Here is a 17,612-nt window from a genome sequence, read left to right on the forward strand (position 1 = left end):
AAATTAACTTATGAATTCAATAGTAAAAAAATTAAATACCATTCACAATATCAACAAAACTATGAAGTATTTAGGAGTTAACCTAATGAAGAATAGAGAAGACTTACAGAGAACATTTAGAGACTCTCTATTTTCTGTTAGGTTAAATCCTAAATTCTTTAAATATAATGGGGAAAAAAATCTCAATAGCAAAAAAACATGAAGGACCTGGAAATAACAAAAATAGGAAAATATAAAACTTATATTGGGGAGACTGTAACTACAAAACTTCTAGGAGAAATAGGAAATCATGGATGAGAAAAACATATTGTACTCTTGGCTAAGACGAATTATCACAAATATATCAGTTCTTTCCACAAGTTACTTTATGAATTTAACGTAATTACAAATAAAAATTCAAAGGCTTTCAGAGGGAGTGAGACTTGACAAAGTTATTCTAAAAATCATCTGAAAGAATTAACAAGCAAAAACAGTAAAACACCTGCATAATGATGCTGGACTGGCCTCAACATGTATCAAAATCACTTAAAAAGTTATTAGAGGGCTTCCCTGGTGGCTCAGTGGTTAAGAATATGCCTGCCAATGCAGGGGACACGGGTTCGAGTCCTGGTCCAGGAAGATCCCACCTGCTGCAGAGCAACAAAGCCCGTGCACCACAACTATTGAGCCTGCGCTCTAGAGGCCGCGAGCCACAACTACTGAGCCTGTGCTCTAGGGCCCGTGTGCCACAACTACTGAGCCTGCATGCCACAACTACTGAAGCCCATGCGCCTAGAGCCCGTGCTCCACAAGAGAAGCCTCCGCAATGAGAAGCCCGCGCACCGCAACCGAGAGTAGCCCCCGCTTGCCGCAACTAGAGAAAGCCTGCGTGCAGCAACAAAGACCCAACGCAGCCAAAAAAAAATTATTAGAAGTGTATTACAGTTCTAACAACAGAAAAATCAGTAAGTGTAATAGAACAGATAGCTCATATGTAGAATCTAAAATGCATCATAGTCTACATTTTTATTTAAAACATTCTAAATTTGTAGGGAAGGAAAAATATATTAGTGATAAAAAAAAGTCTTTAATCAAATTGATTTTCATCACTGTATTACCCCCACCTGTGAGACAGCACAAACAAGCAGTAAGTGTTCCGAGTTGGGCCCGAAGGACTCCTTCTCCGGGCTTCAGGCCATCTTGCATTGGCCTTAGAAGTTACCTCTTTCATCTGGTTAAAGGATTATTGCAGCCCGATATTGCCAACATCCCTTTCATTTTCTGCTTGCTCACCTGGTAAAGTCTCTTGTGATTATGGCCCTAAGCTGGTGGTTCCCGGCCCACACCCACATCACTGGGAACGTGTCAGAAATGCAGCTTCTTGGGCCCCAGACCACATGCACCACATCCAAAAGCCTGAGAGTGGAGGCCAGCAATCTGTGCTTTCCTACTCTTTCCACTGATGCAGACACACACCTGAGTGAGGGCTGGTGACCTACGCAAACATCAGGGGAAGGACTGCCCTCACTTGCAAGCCTTCAAGTGACCCCTACGGCAACTCCTGCCACGCCACTCACAAGGCACTAAATGCACTATCTGTGTACCTTGCACCCCAGTATGTCTCTGGAGGGAAGTGACTGCTTCCTCTTTGTATTATGGTCACAGTACTTAACACGATATCTCCCAAACTCAAATAATGATCAATATGTTTAACGCCAACCGCTCTTATGCTCCCACCATTCTGTAGATGTTTTTAACAGCTGGAGGTCTTACTGTCTGAACTCTTCAGAAGCTGGCTTACCCCCACATGTCCCTCTCACACTACTTAACAGGGTGCTGAATTACAAAGAGGCTCAGCAACATGTGGCTGCTGTCCAGTGACACACAGATTCAAGAGGGCAGAACTTCCCTACAGAAAAGGCAATGCTAGGTGGCTACCGAAATATAAACACTTACTAAATGAAAAGTTTTACTAAACTGCAGAAAAGGCAAGAACTGGAATCTACTGGGAACATTTTCAAACAGAAATACCTTTCCATCCTGCTGTTTTAAAGCCTATTTACCTGAGGTGTGGTTGTGTGGTCAATGAGATTCTCAGTTAGAGATAAAAGCAAGGCATCCAATTCATCTGTAGCATCCTACAGAAGACAAGATACACGGATGTTAAATGACCCATTAGTCACCAGACTAGATTTTTTCCATATCCTCTCAATGTATAATTTGGACCCAGGTCTGGATGGTGTTAACCTTTAAACGAAGGGGACCCTCAGGAATCATGATTATTAGTGATTCCACTTTTGTTTGGAGGGGAACCTAGACTACAGTCAGAACTTTAAAAAGCTAAAGTGTCATGTGAATTTTCATACAACTATTCCTTCTGGTGAGACAAAACTTGCGTAGGGTTAGGACCGTCCCGGCTCTCAGTTCTTAAACCAGATGGCAGAGGCTAAAGGTTCAGCCCAGGAGACGATGACTAAGGACACGCCTGAACTTGGAATGCTTCTTTATCCACATGGATGCTTCACTGTTCACAAAGAGTATAATATAACCCCCCCATAAATGTTAATACTTTTGTCTAATTAGTATTTGAAGCACCTTATAGAAACAGAGTTCTGTACTGCAGGGTGTGTGTGTTTCTGAGCACAGGAAGAATTTTAAAAGGATAACAGATAAAATTCCAGTCTGGAAATAAGAGAAGTAAGTATCCAGGGTGTAGTCCATAACAAAAAAGGCCCTTCATTTATACATTTCTGCCTGTCTTCAGGCCACCCTGTGTTTCCTGTTCGATGTCAACTGAATTTTAATCGCACATATGAAAACCTGCCTGTCTCCTCCCCCACCCCCTCATACCCTGTGACCTGAGTGGGCCCCCCAGGTGGCCTGTGCATATCTCTACCACAACGTATCAAAATTCTCTCTCCAACTGTGCTGGAAGCAGTTTCAAAGAAGAGGCCATGTTTCACTCATTTTTGAATTTTCAAAGCCTATCACGCTGTCTGGTACAATATGCAATAAATCTTTGGGCTAACTGTCCTTCTCTGTTCCAAAAACATCTCAGGTTCCAACTAATGATTTTCAGTGATCAGAGATGTCAGTGTATCTTTTTAGAATTTTAATTAGCAGAAAGAAATCTCCTGATTAAAGGTATTTTAGGTTGAGTTTTTTTTTTTAAACCCCTAAGCCTGAAAAACTATACACCTGAATATTAACTACACACTGTCTTTGGGTAGTGGGAATCAGGTGATTTCTAATGTGTTGTTTTCATGAAATATTTGGTAAACTTCTACAGTAAATGTGGTTGCACTATAAAAGAACAAAATGGTAAATGTTCATCTACAAAAATAATTTTTTGTTTAACTTGCAAATGAAAGCGTTCACTGGGCATGAGCTGGGTCTCTGTGACTTGTGACCTGCTAGGACTGTACGGCCGATGGATAGAGGAGAGGCAGAATTTGAGACAAGCTGGTTATGTTACAAACACAATCAGTGTCAGAAAGTCAATTTCGATCCATCAATATTTATTTAGTGCCTGTTATGTGTCATGTAAAGTCTGAGACACTAGGGTAGCATAGCCCGAATCCAAAACCCAAAAACACCGAGACCCCCTAAAAACAAAACTACCAACAAATACCTCAAAAATGGAGAAGAAACCCTGAGCTGCTCTTGGGAGGGATGTGACAATTGGATTCTCCCTAGAGAAGTGAGGCTCAATGCTCTTCTCACGGCTGACGTTCTGGTGGCCGTCAGAGATCACCAGGTGTCCTGTACAACCAGGATTCAAGGCAAGGGAGTCTCTGTGGAGCAACCTTGAAAGTGGAAGGAATCGTTACCTTTAGAGCAGGCCCATTTTCTGCAGGTGTGGTTCGCATCGGAATGAGAGACCCTCTAGGGCCGGGCATGGCGTTCTCATTTAACTCAGCACTAGGAAGACAAAGACAGGTTTGTGTCACGGACGACCGATGCAGGAGCAACGGGCAGTGTGCTGAAGGAGGCGGCTCGGGGAAGCAGGGTAACTACCCCGCACGGAAGGAAGAGACAGCGAGGGGTGGGGGGGGCCAGACAGTGGTCCGTGCTGCCCCACACACCACCATGAACCCCTCCCCACCCATTGCATAACAGGTTCGCAACCAGGTCAGACCCGTTCACTAGTGCTTTGCTTCCCTCCTGAAGCTCAATGAAATGACAGAAAAGATTTCTTTTTAACAAAAGAATAAACTCATAAAACTTCAGAACCAATAAAGGATGTCAGTGGTAGCTCACGAGCTTTGAGGAAATGCCGAAAACCGTGAAACACACAGTACAAGAGGTGATTTCAGGGTTATGGGCAGATTAGATGCTACAGTCTGCTCCAAAGAGCAACCGATCTAGAGAAATCATGTAGAAGACTAGGCAGATACACAAAACAAGACAGACAGATACACGAAGAAGACAGATCAGGAACAGGACAGCTCAGTGACATGGAACACCTGAGGCGCGGAGAACGAGGCAGGAAGCCCCTGCAGGAGGCGGGTGGGAGCACACTCCGCGGCACGGGGCAGTGGCCCACCTCCAGGGTTCCAGACGCGGCGGCGGGATCGGCCCGGGAGAGGATGCCAGCAGGAAGGACAAGGATGTCAACCCCAGGTGAGGATCACAAGAACAGGCAGCCTCGATGCCAGGGAGGAGACGGGGAAGCCAAGAGACCGCCACCCACCAGGATGACACACCCGGCAGGGACCCCAGTCCTCTCCAGCATCACTGGAAAGCATGCAAGTGACAGGAGCAGTGCCTGTGCAATCCCACAGGGAGACTGAGAAAAAACAAGAGGCAAATCCTAGATGGAAAAGTCAGCCTCGGGAGCTAGACGGAAGCTAGGACTACTGCAGCCATAGCACCAAGGCACACAGAGGCAGAGAGATGAAAAGTAAGAAGGAATAGTTACGAGAGACAGAGAAGGGATTGGGGCATTTCAGCTAATGTCTAACGGATGCTGGATATTCACAAAGATAAGGGCTTATGACTTTCCAAAACTAAAAAAAAGACATAGGTCTTCAGATTGAAACACCACCTTGAATACTAACAAGAATGAAAAATAAAACTATACTTAGATGCACAGTAATGAAAATGCAGAATCTCAAGAATAAGCAGTGAAAAACCTAAAAGCTACCAGAGAGAAAAGATAACTTTGTGCTCCAAAGAAAAGAAACAGCTGAGACTAAAGGAGTGAGCCCCGAAAGGAGTGAAATACATTTCACAATGAAGTCTCCCAACCCCTCAACAAGAGATTAGTCCTGCTTTTCTACATGCTAATAACAAACTATCAGAAAGAGAAATCAAAAAAACAACCCTGTCTAAAACTGCATCAAAAAGAATAAAATACCTAGGAATAAACTTAACCAAGGAGGCAAAAGACCTATACTCTGAAAACTAAACTCTGAAAACATTGACAAAGAAATCTCAAGATGATACAAAGAAATGGAAAGATATCCCATGTTCATGTATTAGAAGAATTAATCTTGTTAAAATGTCCATACTACCCAAAACAATCTACAGATTTAATGTAATCCCTATCAAACTTCCTATCAGACATTTTTCACAGAACTGGAACAAATAATCGTAAAATTTATATGGAAACACAAAGGACCCCGATTGCCAAAGCAATCTTGAGAAAAAAGAATAAAGCTGGAGGTATCCCTGACTTCAAACTATACTACAAAGCTACAGTAATCAAAACAGGCTGGTACTGGCACAAAAACAGACACATAGATCAATGGAACAGAATAGAGAGCCCAGAGATAAACCCATGCACTTAGGGTCAATTAATCCACAACAAAGGAAGCAAGACTATACACTGGGGAAAAGACAGCCTCTTCAGTAAATGGTTCTCAGAAAACTGGGCACCTACATGTAAAAGAATGAAATTAGAACACTTTCTCAGACCATATACAAAAATAAACTCAAAATGGATAAAAGACCTAAACGTAAGACCAGAAACCATAAAACCAATAGAAAACAAAGGTAGAACACTCTTTGATATAAATCATAGCAATATTGTTTTTGGATCTGTCTCCTAAGGCAAAGGAAACAAAAGCAAAACTAAACAAATGGGGCCTAATTAAACTTAAAGGCTTTTGTAGAGCAAAGGAAACCACTGAAAAAAGGAAAAGATGGCCTACAGAATGGGAGAAAATGTTTGCAAATGATATGACCAGTAAGAGGTTAATATCTAAAATACATAAATAGCTCATACAACTCAATATTAAAAAAATAAACAAACCAATTAAAAGTGGGCAGAAGACCTGGATAGGCATTTTTCCAAAGAACACATACAGATGGCCAATAGGCACATGAAAAGATGCTCAACATCGCTCATCATCAGGGAGATGCAAATCAAAACAATGAGGTATCACCTCACACCTGTCAGAATGGCTATGGTCAAAAAGAGCAAAAATAACAAATGTTGGTGAGGATGTGGAGAAAAGGGAACCCTTGTGCTCTGCTGGTGGGAATATAAATTGGTGCAGCCACTATGGAAAACAGTATGGAGGTTCCTCAAAAAACTAAAAATAGAATTACTATACAGTCCAGCAATTCTATTGTATTTCTGATATACATCCGGAGAAAGCAAAAATACTAATTCAAAAAGATACACGCTCCCCAATGTTTACAGCAGCATTATTTACAATAGCCAAGATACAAAGCAACCTAAGCATCCATCAAGATGAATGGATAAAGAAGATGTGGTGTATACATGCAGTGGAATATTACTCAGCCATAAAAAAGAAATTCTGCCATTTGCAACAACATGGATGGACCTAGAGGGTATTATGTTTACTGAAATAAGTCAGACAGAGAAAGACAAATACTGTATATTATCACTTATATGTGGGATCTAAAAAATAAACAAATGAATATAACAAAACCGAAACAGATTCACAGATAAAGAGAACTAGGGGTTACCAGTGGGATGAGGGAAGTGGGGAGAGGCTAGATAGGGATAGGAAATCAATAAGTATAAACTAAATACTATGTATAAAATAAATAGGCTACAAGGATATAAATATACCCAATTTATAATAAATTTAAGAATGGAGTATAATCTATAAAACTATTGAATCATTATATTATACACCTTAAACAAACATAATATTGTATATCAATTATACTTCAATTTTAAAAAAAGAATCCTGAGGCCAAACCGAAAAAAAAAAAGGAGAAAAAAAGATTAGTCTTAATGTAGTTTACACTGCTGCAAAACACAGAAAGCAGATGAAAAATCCTTACAACATGTGTGTATAATGAAGAACATGCGCAATGTTAATTGGGAACAAACATTTGTCCATAAATTAAAAAATGAATATATTGTGGCAACTGAAATGAAGAAACCATGGATAAGTTTTTAAAGATTCAGATATATCAAAACAAAAGCGACTGAATCGTACACTGTAAATGTACAAATCCTCGTGTGGGAATGTTCAACAACAGCTATATTCACAGTAGCCAAAAAGCAGAAACAACACAAATGTCCATCCATTGACACATGGACATACGATGGAATATTATGCAGCCATGGAGTACCAATACAGGCTACAATATGGATGAACCTTGAAAACATTATGTCAAATGAAAAACACCAGACACATATTTGTATGAGTCCAGTTATATGAACTGTCCTAAGCAGGCAAATCTAGTGCAGGCAGAAAGTAGGTGGGTGGCTCCCAGGTGCTGGAGGAGCGACGTGGAGAGCCAGCGTATGCGGAGGGCGCTTCCGTTAGGGGTGAGGGGACAATATTATGGAATCAGAGAGTGGTTAGGGTTGCACAACTTTGTCAATTCACTAAAATGCATTAAATTGCCTACTTTTAAAGGGTTCTGTATAGGAATTACAGCTCAAAAAAAAAGATAAAAGCAAAATGATCTAAATCTACTACAGCAAAATATGAGGACATGACAAAGCTTGACATTTGGTACACAGACATGTATTATATAGTCTCCATAGCTTTCTGTATGCCTGAAATATTTCCTTTTAAAAAGGGGGTACAGCAACTTTTTAAAAGTGTGGTATGGCACGAGGAAAAAAACAGTACCAGAAAAGGAAAAGATCCAGAAACAGACCCAGGTTTGTATAAGAACATAAGCATATCTTAAAGGATCCATGTCAAATCCTGGGAGGAAAACAGATTATTCAAAATACCAACAGCCATTTGGAAAAACAAATCCGGAAGTTGGAGTCCATTCCAGGACCTGTCCACCTTCCAGAGTTCAATGAAATTTCTGATAAACAACTGGGTCGTCACATCCCCATCATCCTCCTCTTGGCAAAAAAGTCTGTGATGAGGTTACTCTAAAAAGCTCCAATAAAAACAACAATAGCATTAAAAATGTTGTGGGCAAACTGATTTCTTAGAAAAGGTTAAGCTGTAATTCCAGTTGTACCCCGATCACCAAGTAGTAGGTTTGCTGAGTACTAACTGTAAAGTCCTTTACACGAAGCATGTGCTTAAGTGCTATGTTAATTACAGCACCTGGAACTGAATATCACTAATCAGAAAACTCTTCACTGCATAAGTTCTGGATAACGGGAAAAGAAACACATTCACTCAACAATGTTTAGCACCAACTAAGCACAGAACACTGGATACGCAGGGACGAACGAAACAAACTGCAACAGAGCAGGGGATGGAAGTCTAGTAAGACAGAGACATGGCATAACACTCAACAAGAAAAGACAGGCAGAAGGAACTCAGAGGGAACAGCAAAGAAATCTGCTTGCGTCATGTGAGAGCCCATAGTAAGACAGTTTATAAGAGCAATCCCACCCTGCCAACAGCATGGCACTAAGGCAACTACCACACCTAAGAGAAATAGTACACATTCTTCACCAGGTATCTTATGAGATTAAAAATATCTTCAAAGGCTGTTTTTGCTCTACAGTTTGAATCAGCTGAAGAAGAATCAGGATGAAAAGATTAATTAGGAGTATCTTCAAATGATCTAAAATTAGGTCCTAAGAATCTATGTAGTGGATAGAACAGTGATTTCAGGCTATCTTTCAAATAGATATCCTGAAACCATGTGATCACAGAGTGGGAAAGAGGAAAAAAACACCCCCCAAAGAAAGTTAAGAGGAAAAGAACACCAATTTAATTCAGTCTACCCACAACTGTACCTGTTGGTGGCAGCATCCTGAACACTGGCATTTTTATGACTTAATAAGCTATCTTCTCTTGTAACCTAAGAAAAAGAAATCATAAAAATTAAATCTCCTCAATACATTGTAATAACGTATATGGGAACAGAATCTAGAAAAGAGTGGATATATTAACTGATTCACTCTGCTGTACAGCAGAAACTAACACAACATTGTAAATCAACTATACTCCAATAAAAATTAATTTAAAAAATTAAATCTCTCTCGTGGGTAATAAAGTAATAAATTTACATTCCTTTCCAGTAAAAATAGAAACAATCTGTTTGCTTCAGTTCCAGAAAGAGGTAACCACAACTTATCTATGGAAATATCAGTACTGTACCCAGCACAACCCTATCCCACGCCCAAATTCATACTCCAAGTTTCCACTTCAATATGTTGGTCTATGAATCCATACGCTTTACTGGACAGCTCTAAATTATTTAAGACACAATGATATGTTAGTCAATGTACACAGAATCCAAAAAGATTCAATGCCAGAATTTTTCAAATTTACATGATAAAAAGCAGAAACATATTAAGCTGCATATCTGGCTTTGTTTTTCCCTGAGTACAAGGAATATTTCAGAGGAGAATTCTAAAGAGGTCAGTTATTGAGGTATCATTTACATACAGTAAAATGCACACACGGTTTGGTACATAATCAACACTACAATCAACATATGTAACACTTCCACTACCCCAAATGTTCCCTTGAGGCTTCCGATACAATCCCACCAAAAACCCATACACGTGGCCAGCAGTGATCTGTGCTTTCCATAGTTTCATATAAATGGAATCATAGCATCCTTTTGTGGCCCCCTCTTTAGACTAACAGGATGTTTTTGAGGTTCACCCATGGTGTTGCACGTGTCACTAATGCATTCCTTTTTTGCGTGCTGAGTAGCTTTCCACTGCATGGATACACCCCAATTTGTTTATCTGTTTACTTGCTGATGGACATTTGGATCGTTTCTAGTGTTCACCTATTACAAACTAAGGTGCCAGGAACACTCACGTACTAGTGCCTGTGTGAACCTGCGCTCTCACTTCTCTGGAGTAAATGCCTGAGAGTGGGGCTGCTGGGTCATATGCTGAGTGTACGTTTACTATTTTACCAACTCTTTTTTTCAAAATTAATACATTAGTTTTTGGCTGCATTGGGTCTTTGTTGCTGTGCGCAGGCTTTCTCTAGTTGTGTAGAGCCGGGGCTGCTCTTTGTTGCGGAGCACGGGCTCTAGGTGCACAGGCTCAGTAGTTGTGGCACACGGGCTTCAGCAGTTGTGGCTCATGGGCTCTAGAGTGCAGGCTCAGTAGTTGTGGCACACGGGCTTAGCAGCTCAACCACATGTGGGAACTTCCGAGACCAGGGATCGAATCTGTGTCCCCTGCATTGGCAGGTGGACTCTCAACCACTGCACCACCAGGGAAGCCCTTACCAACTCCTTTATAAAGTACTTGGAACATTTTATGTTCTTACCAGCTGCGTGCATTGCAGGCAGTCACAGGCCTGTCAGTTGTTAACTTTAGCTATGAATTACAATGTTAGCTGTAGACTTTTTTCATAGATACCCTTTATCAGGCTGAAGTTCCATTCTACTACTAGTTTGCTGTGAGCTTTTATCATGAACAAGTGATAAATAATGTGAAATGCCTTTTCCAAATAAATTGAGACAATTTTCCTTATTTTTTAATATGTTATACTATACTGGTTTTTGAACGATAAACGAACTTTTTTCCTGAGATAAACCCTACTTGGCCATGGTGTACTATCCTGTTTATAAGCTGTTCAGTATGATTTGCTTCCACTTTGTTAAGGGCTTTCGAGTCCATGTTCGAGAACAGTCCTGGTCTGTAGCTGCTTTTCTTGTACTCTCCTTCTCTGGCTTTGGTGTCAGGCTAAGACTAGCCTCATAAAACGAGTTGGGAAGTGCTCCCTGCTCTTCTAATTCCTGAAAGAGCTTGTGTAGGACTGTCATTACTTCTGCCTTAGATGTTCAGTAGGCCTTAACAATGAAGGCGTCTGGTCCTGAATTTTTCTTTGTGGGATGATTTTAACTATAAAACAAAATCTTTCATTTAGGGTTATTCGAGTTATTTCTCTCTTGTTCAAGTCAAAACAGATCCAAAGTACAACTGAAACGTAAGGTGACGAAAAGCTGTCACCACCACTGCTGCTACAATAGGCAGTGTCAACATCAGGATCAACACTTACTAAACACTAATTCTGTGCCAGAAGCCATTCTGTGGCCTTTACCTTTATCATTTTATTTCATCCTTATAACCCACCTTCGGGAAGGTATTACCATTACCCCTTTTTAAACATAATTAAACTGAGGCTCAGGGAAAGTAACTAACTTGCCAAGTCACAAAGCTAATCGGTGACTAGCTACTAGATTAGAAACAGGATTCAAACTCCAGTTGTCTGATTCCAGAGCGTGTACTGCCGTATTTTATATATAAATATTATGTTTTATGTTTACACTGGGGTGAGAAGGTACATAAAGTGCATGAACGACATTCCTCAAGTCGTCTCAGCTCTCTTCAAGGTCTGTGCCTGGGAACACAATGGGTAAAGAGCCCCTTCCCAACAACAGGATTATTTTGAAATCCTAGTTGACAACCGGACTTGGTGAGACAGGCTTCTGTCCTGCTTCAGTGCAGAGGATAATCTGAAAGTTGGGGAGGGCCAAGGAAAAGCTGATTTTGAGAGCATGGACGCCATCAACTTCATGGGGGCTGGTCCCTACCCACTGCACCCTTCATGAGACGACACAGCCAACTCTTCGCCTTATAACCATCACTCTGTTGCCAATAACATCACAATTTTGTTGAATTGGGGGTAGATGGGTGGTGGGGAACAATGAATTGATAAAGAAAGACCTAAAGTCATAGACTTAATATTGACAGGAACCTAAAAATCACTGTAGAGTTTCCAGCTATAAAAGTGACAAAGATTAGGGACTCACTTCTACAGGAATTTGACTTTTTTTTTTAAACTTCTTATACTGTAGAGCAGCATCTTTACTCTTTTTATCCTGTGACTCCCCGCTCTTAATCTTGCCCGAGTAGAATTTGGAGTTGGGAAGGCATGTGCCATCTTTTTTTTTTTTTTTTTTTTCCTTTTTTTGGCCGCACTGTGCTGCATGCAGGATCTCAGTTCCCTGACCAGGGATGGAACGCGCACCTCTGCGGTGGAGGCGCGGAGTCCTAACCACTGGACCGCCAGGCAAGTTCCGGCATTGCCATCTTGAGTGTGCTTCCTGGTGCTACTCTCTCTCTAATCACCGGCCAAGTCACTCATGTCTACCGTTTGTATACTTTCCTTGTTCTACAGGGTCTCCTTCCACTTCACCAGGACCCTCGTAAAGGCAGCTTACCTTCTGCACTGCTTCTACATGAGCCTTCAAAATGTTACTCTTCAAGTCAGGAGGAACTCTCCTGGCATTCAGTGCTGGGCTGTCAATGGCATTATTCAGACATTTCTCAGTTAACTTCACCACTTCCTCCTAGATATTAAAAATATACTGTAAGCAACTCTGAGAGCACATAACTCAATGCAAACAGAAAAGGACTGATGAAATTTCATATTCAGACAATCAGGGAATCATGTGTCTCAGGCAGTCATATCCTACTCCAGGAAGAGTCGACTCTTACATGGGGTTTCAAACTAAGGCACAGTAATCACAAACAAGAACTATGACTTGGCAGGGACCCCTGGAAATCATCTAGCCCAATTTCCTGTCTTTAAGCAACTGAATAACTAACGATACCACCCTGGACAAATGCCTGAAATAAACCACAAAATGTGTGCCTTTTGCTGTAATTAATTTCAATTGGATTTTAGGTCAGGCCCTACGCAGGCTAAACCCTGTGATTCTGGAACTGTCACCAGGTAGATGACTGTGTTTGAGATTATGTTACATGGCCAGAAGGAGGTCACTATCAGGTAAAGACTTAACGAAAATGATAAAATAAAGTCCAAGTCCACTGAATGAAGATCGTAATTGAAACAATATAAATTAACTATTATGAAAGGAAATGGGAGAAAGCAAATTAATAAGTTTAAATTATCTGCACTACAACTGATATTTTACCTGACTTGAATGCCAATCAATAACAACAACAACTACCATTATCATTACTATGGTTACCATTTAACACTGGGCTAAATAACAAACTCACTCTAAATACTTTCTTCGTCTCAGATACAGCTTTTGTTCTATAAAACAGGCTAGCTGCCACGTATGGGATTACATACTGCACCGCTCTTTCACGTTTGAAAATATTTAACTAATGTGCTTATTCTAATCTGTTTTTTCTAAGTGTGGTCTCCACACATCTGCCTCTGGGTGGGATCCTAAAATGTGAATGTTTAACAAGCTTCCCTGTGTGATTCTGATACCTATAAACGCTTGAGAATCACTACTTTGCACTAGACTGCAACTTCCTAGTCTTTTTTATATTTATTTTTTGCGGTACACGGGCCTCTCACCGTTGTGGCCTCTCCCGTTGCGGAGCACAGGCTCTGGATGTGCAGGCTCAGCGGCCATGGCTCACGGGCCCAGCTGCTCCGCGGCATGTGGGATCCTCCCAGACCGGGGCACGAACTCGCGTCCCCTGCATCGGCAGGCGGACTCCCAACTACCGCGCCACCAGGGAAGCCCTAACTTCCTAGTCTTCAGAGTGGTTCCCAGCAAGTGAAAGAAGACCTGATGCCCTTTCTCAACCATACCTACTTCACCACGAGATGACCCAGCAAGCCCACCTCTGGGCTTACATCCAAAGGAAACAAAACCACTATCCCAAATAAACCTGCACCCCGATGTGCACTGCAGCCACGACATGGAAACAACCAGAGGGCCCGTCAACAGGTGATGAAGAGGATGTAAAATACACACACACACACACACACACACACACACACACACACATAAATACACACACACAAGGAAATACTGTTCAGCCTTTAAAAAGAAGGAAATCCCGCCATTTTCAACAACACAGATGAAGCTGGAGGCCTCGTGCCAAATGAACCAAGCCAGAGAGAGAACAACAAATATTGCACGGCACTACTCAGATGTGGGACCTAAAAAAAAATTCCAAATCAGAAACAGAGAGCAGAATGGTTGCCAGGGACTAGGGAGTGGGATAGCAGAGGGAGGTTGGTATAAGTTATCAGATGAATAAATCCCGAGGACCCAATGTACAGCATGGTGACTACACTTAATTATACTGTTTTTTACACTTGAAATTTGCTGAGAGAGTAGATCTCAAGTGCTCTCACCAAAAAAACGAAACAAAAAGGTAACTTATGTGAGGTGACAGATATGTCAACTAATTGGACAGCAGGAATCACTTCACAATGTATACTTACACCAAATCATCAAGGTGTACACTTTAAAGGTATTTAAATTTTATTTGTCAATTATACCTCAGTAAAGCTGGAAAAGTATCATGGCTAGTTCAAATGCTTTGACATTTTCTTTTCAGAGACAATTACATTGCAGACTTGAGATTATTTGCTAATCATTTATATTTGCACATCACAGGATTCTCAGAGCAACCTGCCTCTGATATAGGCAAGTATTTATTTTCCTGCCTATATTAAAAACAAAAACAAGAATTCAACACACGTATCACAGGTAAAAGTACCCGTGACTGTTACCATCTTTCTGGAAGGCAATTTTGCAAAAGTACCAAAGGCTTTAAAATTATTCCTGAAATTTGACCTAACACTGTGCCATACCATGCGGCTTGCAGGATCTTAGTTCCCAGACCAGGGACTGAACCTGGCCCAGACAGTGAAAGTGCAGAGTCCTAACCACTGGACCACCAGGGAAGTCCCAAACCTAACACTTCTACTCCCCAGTAAAATAATCAAAGATGATGGCAGATACTTACATAAGACTATCAGAGCCCTGATTATGACGGTGAAAACTAGCAACAATCTAAATGACTAGTAGGAGACTGAGTAAATGCAGTGATGATATATGCATGCCATTCAACTATTATCAGTAATATGTTATTGAAATAAAGAGAGTTATAATGGATTGGTTATAAAAAAGTGTTAGTGCATTTTTATTTTAAAAAATATATATCACATTTCAAGGTTTGGTTTAAAATGTTAACCATAGTTACCTCTTAGTACTGGGATAACAGAGGTTAGATAATGTCCTGCTTTTTAAAATCTGTATATTGTGTTACTATGCTGCTGATATGTCTGCCTTGGATGGCCAAAATGTGCAAACAGAAGACCGAACGAACTAAAAAGACACTCTGATTCCTAAACACCCCAAATTAGACCTGTTCTAACATGACTGGATGCTCAAACTCTCCTGTAGAGCTGTCCTTGCTGCCATCAGTCAGCTTAGTTAGAAGCTTAAGTCAGGTTAAAGTCATCCAAAGTCTGCTTCAGTTTGTTACCAAGCAAGGGGTCGTGTGCTCGCAGCACAGAAAGCCAAACTCTGACAGTGGGTGTTTGCAGCAAAGTAGGGTGCCAAGCAAGGAGAACGGGCAGATCATGTGCAAAAGATCTGAACTCCCCGACGGCTTTCAAGCAAGGGTCTTTAAAGACACTGTTAGGGGAGAGGGTCCAGGATACGTGATCAACCTGTGGACCTCCTTCTGATTGGCTGGTGGTAAAAAGGGTGATGACTCGGGAACCTCAACCTTCTGGTTCCAACCAGTCTTGGGTTGACATGCTTGTGGTCAGCATGTCGTCACCATCCCGCAGACGGTGGGGGTCTCAGCTTCTGCAGAACAGCTCAGAGATACGCAGCAGACGGTTATCCACATCCCTTCAGGAGGAGCTAGGAGCCCTGTGACTCTACTGTCCTAATCATTAACTGCTAGAGTCAGCTCTCTGGAACTCAGGAAAGGCCCAGGAGGCTACAGCCTGTTTCCCACAAACAAGAAACGGGGGACATGGAGAGGCTTTTTGTTCCTGGGAGGGCCCCACGGGGTCCTGCTTGGTTTCAGTCCCCCCTTTTCTTTGATCCTCCTCAATCCTGAGGGGAACAGGGGCAGGACAAGAAAGGGAATGAAGTTTTTGGATAGAGAGATTAATCATAAACTCAGCAGGGCCACTCAGTGTTTGAAGTTCTCAACCGGAATGCCATCAGATCTAAACTCAAAACCACTCTTGAGGGCTTCCCTGGTGGCGCAGTGGTTGAGAGTCCGCCTGCCGATGCAGGGGACACGGGTTCGTGCCCTGGTCCGGGAAGATCCCACATGCCACGGAGCAGCTGGGCCCGTGAGCCATGGCCGCTGAGCCTGCGCGTCCGGAGCCTGTGCTCCACAATGGGAGAGGCTGCGACAGTGAGAGGCCCGCGTACTGCAAAAAACAAAACAAAACAAAAAAACCACTCTTGAAACAATCCTGGCTAGAAGAGAAGTCTTATTTCGGAGAGCTCCTTCTTTAAATGGCTCAGAAAAACTGAAACTGTTTAATTGAAAAAAAATTACATAAGCCTTTTAACTAAAGTGAAGTTCTTTTTAGTTCTAACCTTGGAGAGATGCAAAGAGTTATTTTAAGGTTGGTATGGTTCACTCTTTTTGAGAATTTAATAAAATTTGGACCCACTTTCCAGAAAAACGTATAAGTGAATCAAAGACAAGAACATGTATTCAATTTCATAGGGTTTAAGGCACTCCTTATAATGATTCATGGGCAGATCCATGATTTGCAAGAATCTTGCTTCAGAAGAATACACAATTTGCCTTGTATTTTACCTAAATATACACAAAAGTTTTAACCACTTTATAAACTTTCTTCCCCTTCAACTGCTGAATGTATCTAAATGAAGCCAGAAGAGTCCCTGAGATCATGATAAAAGAGATGTGAACTTTTAGAGCTAGCTTACCATGTAAACTAAAAAATGCTAAGATACCAACAGCTTAACAGCCTGATTTCCAGACTTAAAAATTATTCTTTAAAAAACTGGCACCTGGGACTTCCCTGGTGGTCCAGTGGTTAAGACTGTGCTTCCACTGCAGGGGGCGTGGGTTCGATCCCTTGGTTGAGGAACTAAGATCCCACATGCTGCACAGTGCGGCCATAAAATAAAAATGAAAAATTTTTTTAAATTAAAAAAATAAAAAACCTGCACCAACAATATTAGTATAATATTAGTAACTATTCTTTAAGCTGAAAATGTCAAGAGGTAGCAGAATACGCCATCCCCAAATATGCCACTTTGGGGCATATTATTTTGAGCTGAAGGCAATTGAGAAGAAGCAGATAGAAGAAACGCTCTGTCCTTACCCTATATGCCTAAAAGCAGAACGGAAATTTACAAAGGAGTCCCTCCTTCCCTCTCTACCAGGAAGGACAAATGTTAGTCCCTGCAAACAACTCAAACCCTTACCATGAAAAGCAAGGACTTAAAGCTGTATAACAAGCCTTACTGCTGTTTACCCCGCCTTTCCATGTACTCTCCACCAACTACACCTTTCTTCTTTC

The 17,612-nt window shown here is 41.4% G+C and overlaps 1 protein-coding gene across 8 annotated transcripts in view; it reads right to left on the reverse strand.

Annotated features, from left to right (window-relative positions):
• Positions 1 to 17,612, reverse strand: part of EPB41L5 (erythrocyte membrane protein band 4.1 like 5) — a 146,980-nt gene that overhangs the window by 12,257 nt on the left and 117,111 nt on the right. For all 8 annotated transcript variants that reach the window (XM_033400236.2, XM_033400237.2, XM_033400234.2 and 5 more), the window contains 4 exons: positions 12,529 to 12,657; positions 9,128 to 9,192; positions 3,810 to 3,900; positions 2,043 to 2,117 (listed from right to left, as the gene is read on the reverse strand). In XM_033400236.2, coding sequence (XP_033256127.1) covers positions 2,043 to 2,117; positions 3,810 to 3,900; positions 9,128 to 9,192; positions 12,529 to 12,657 — 360 coding nt within the window. The remainder of the gene's footprint in view (positions 1 to 2,042; positions 2,118 to 3,809; positions 3,901 to 9,127; positions 9,193 to 12,528; positions 12,658 to 17,612) is intronic.

This window comes from Orcinus orca, chromosome 7 (assembly GCF_937001465.1).
Source record: "Orcinus orca chromosome 7, mOrcOrc1.1, whole genome shotgun sequence".
Lineage (NCBI taxonomy): Eukaryota > Metazoa > Chordata > Mammalia > Artiodactyla > Delphinidae > Orcinus > Orcinus orca.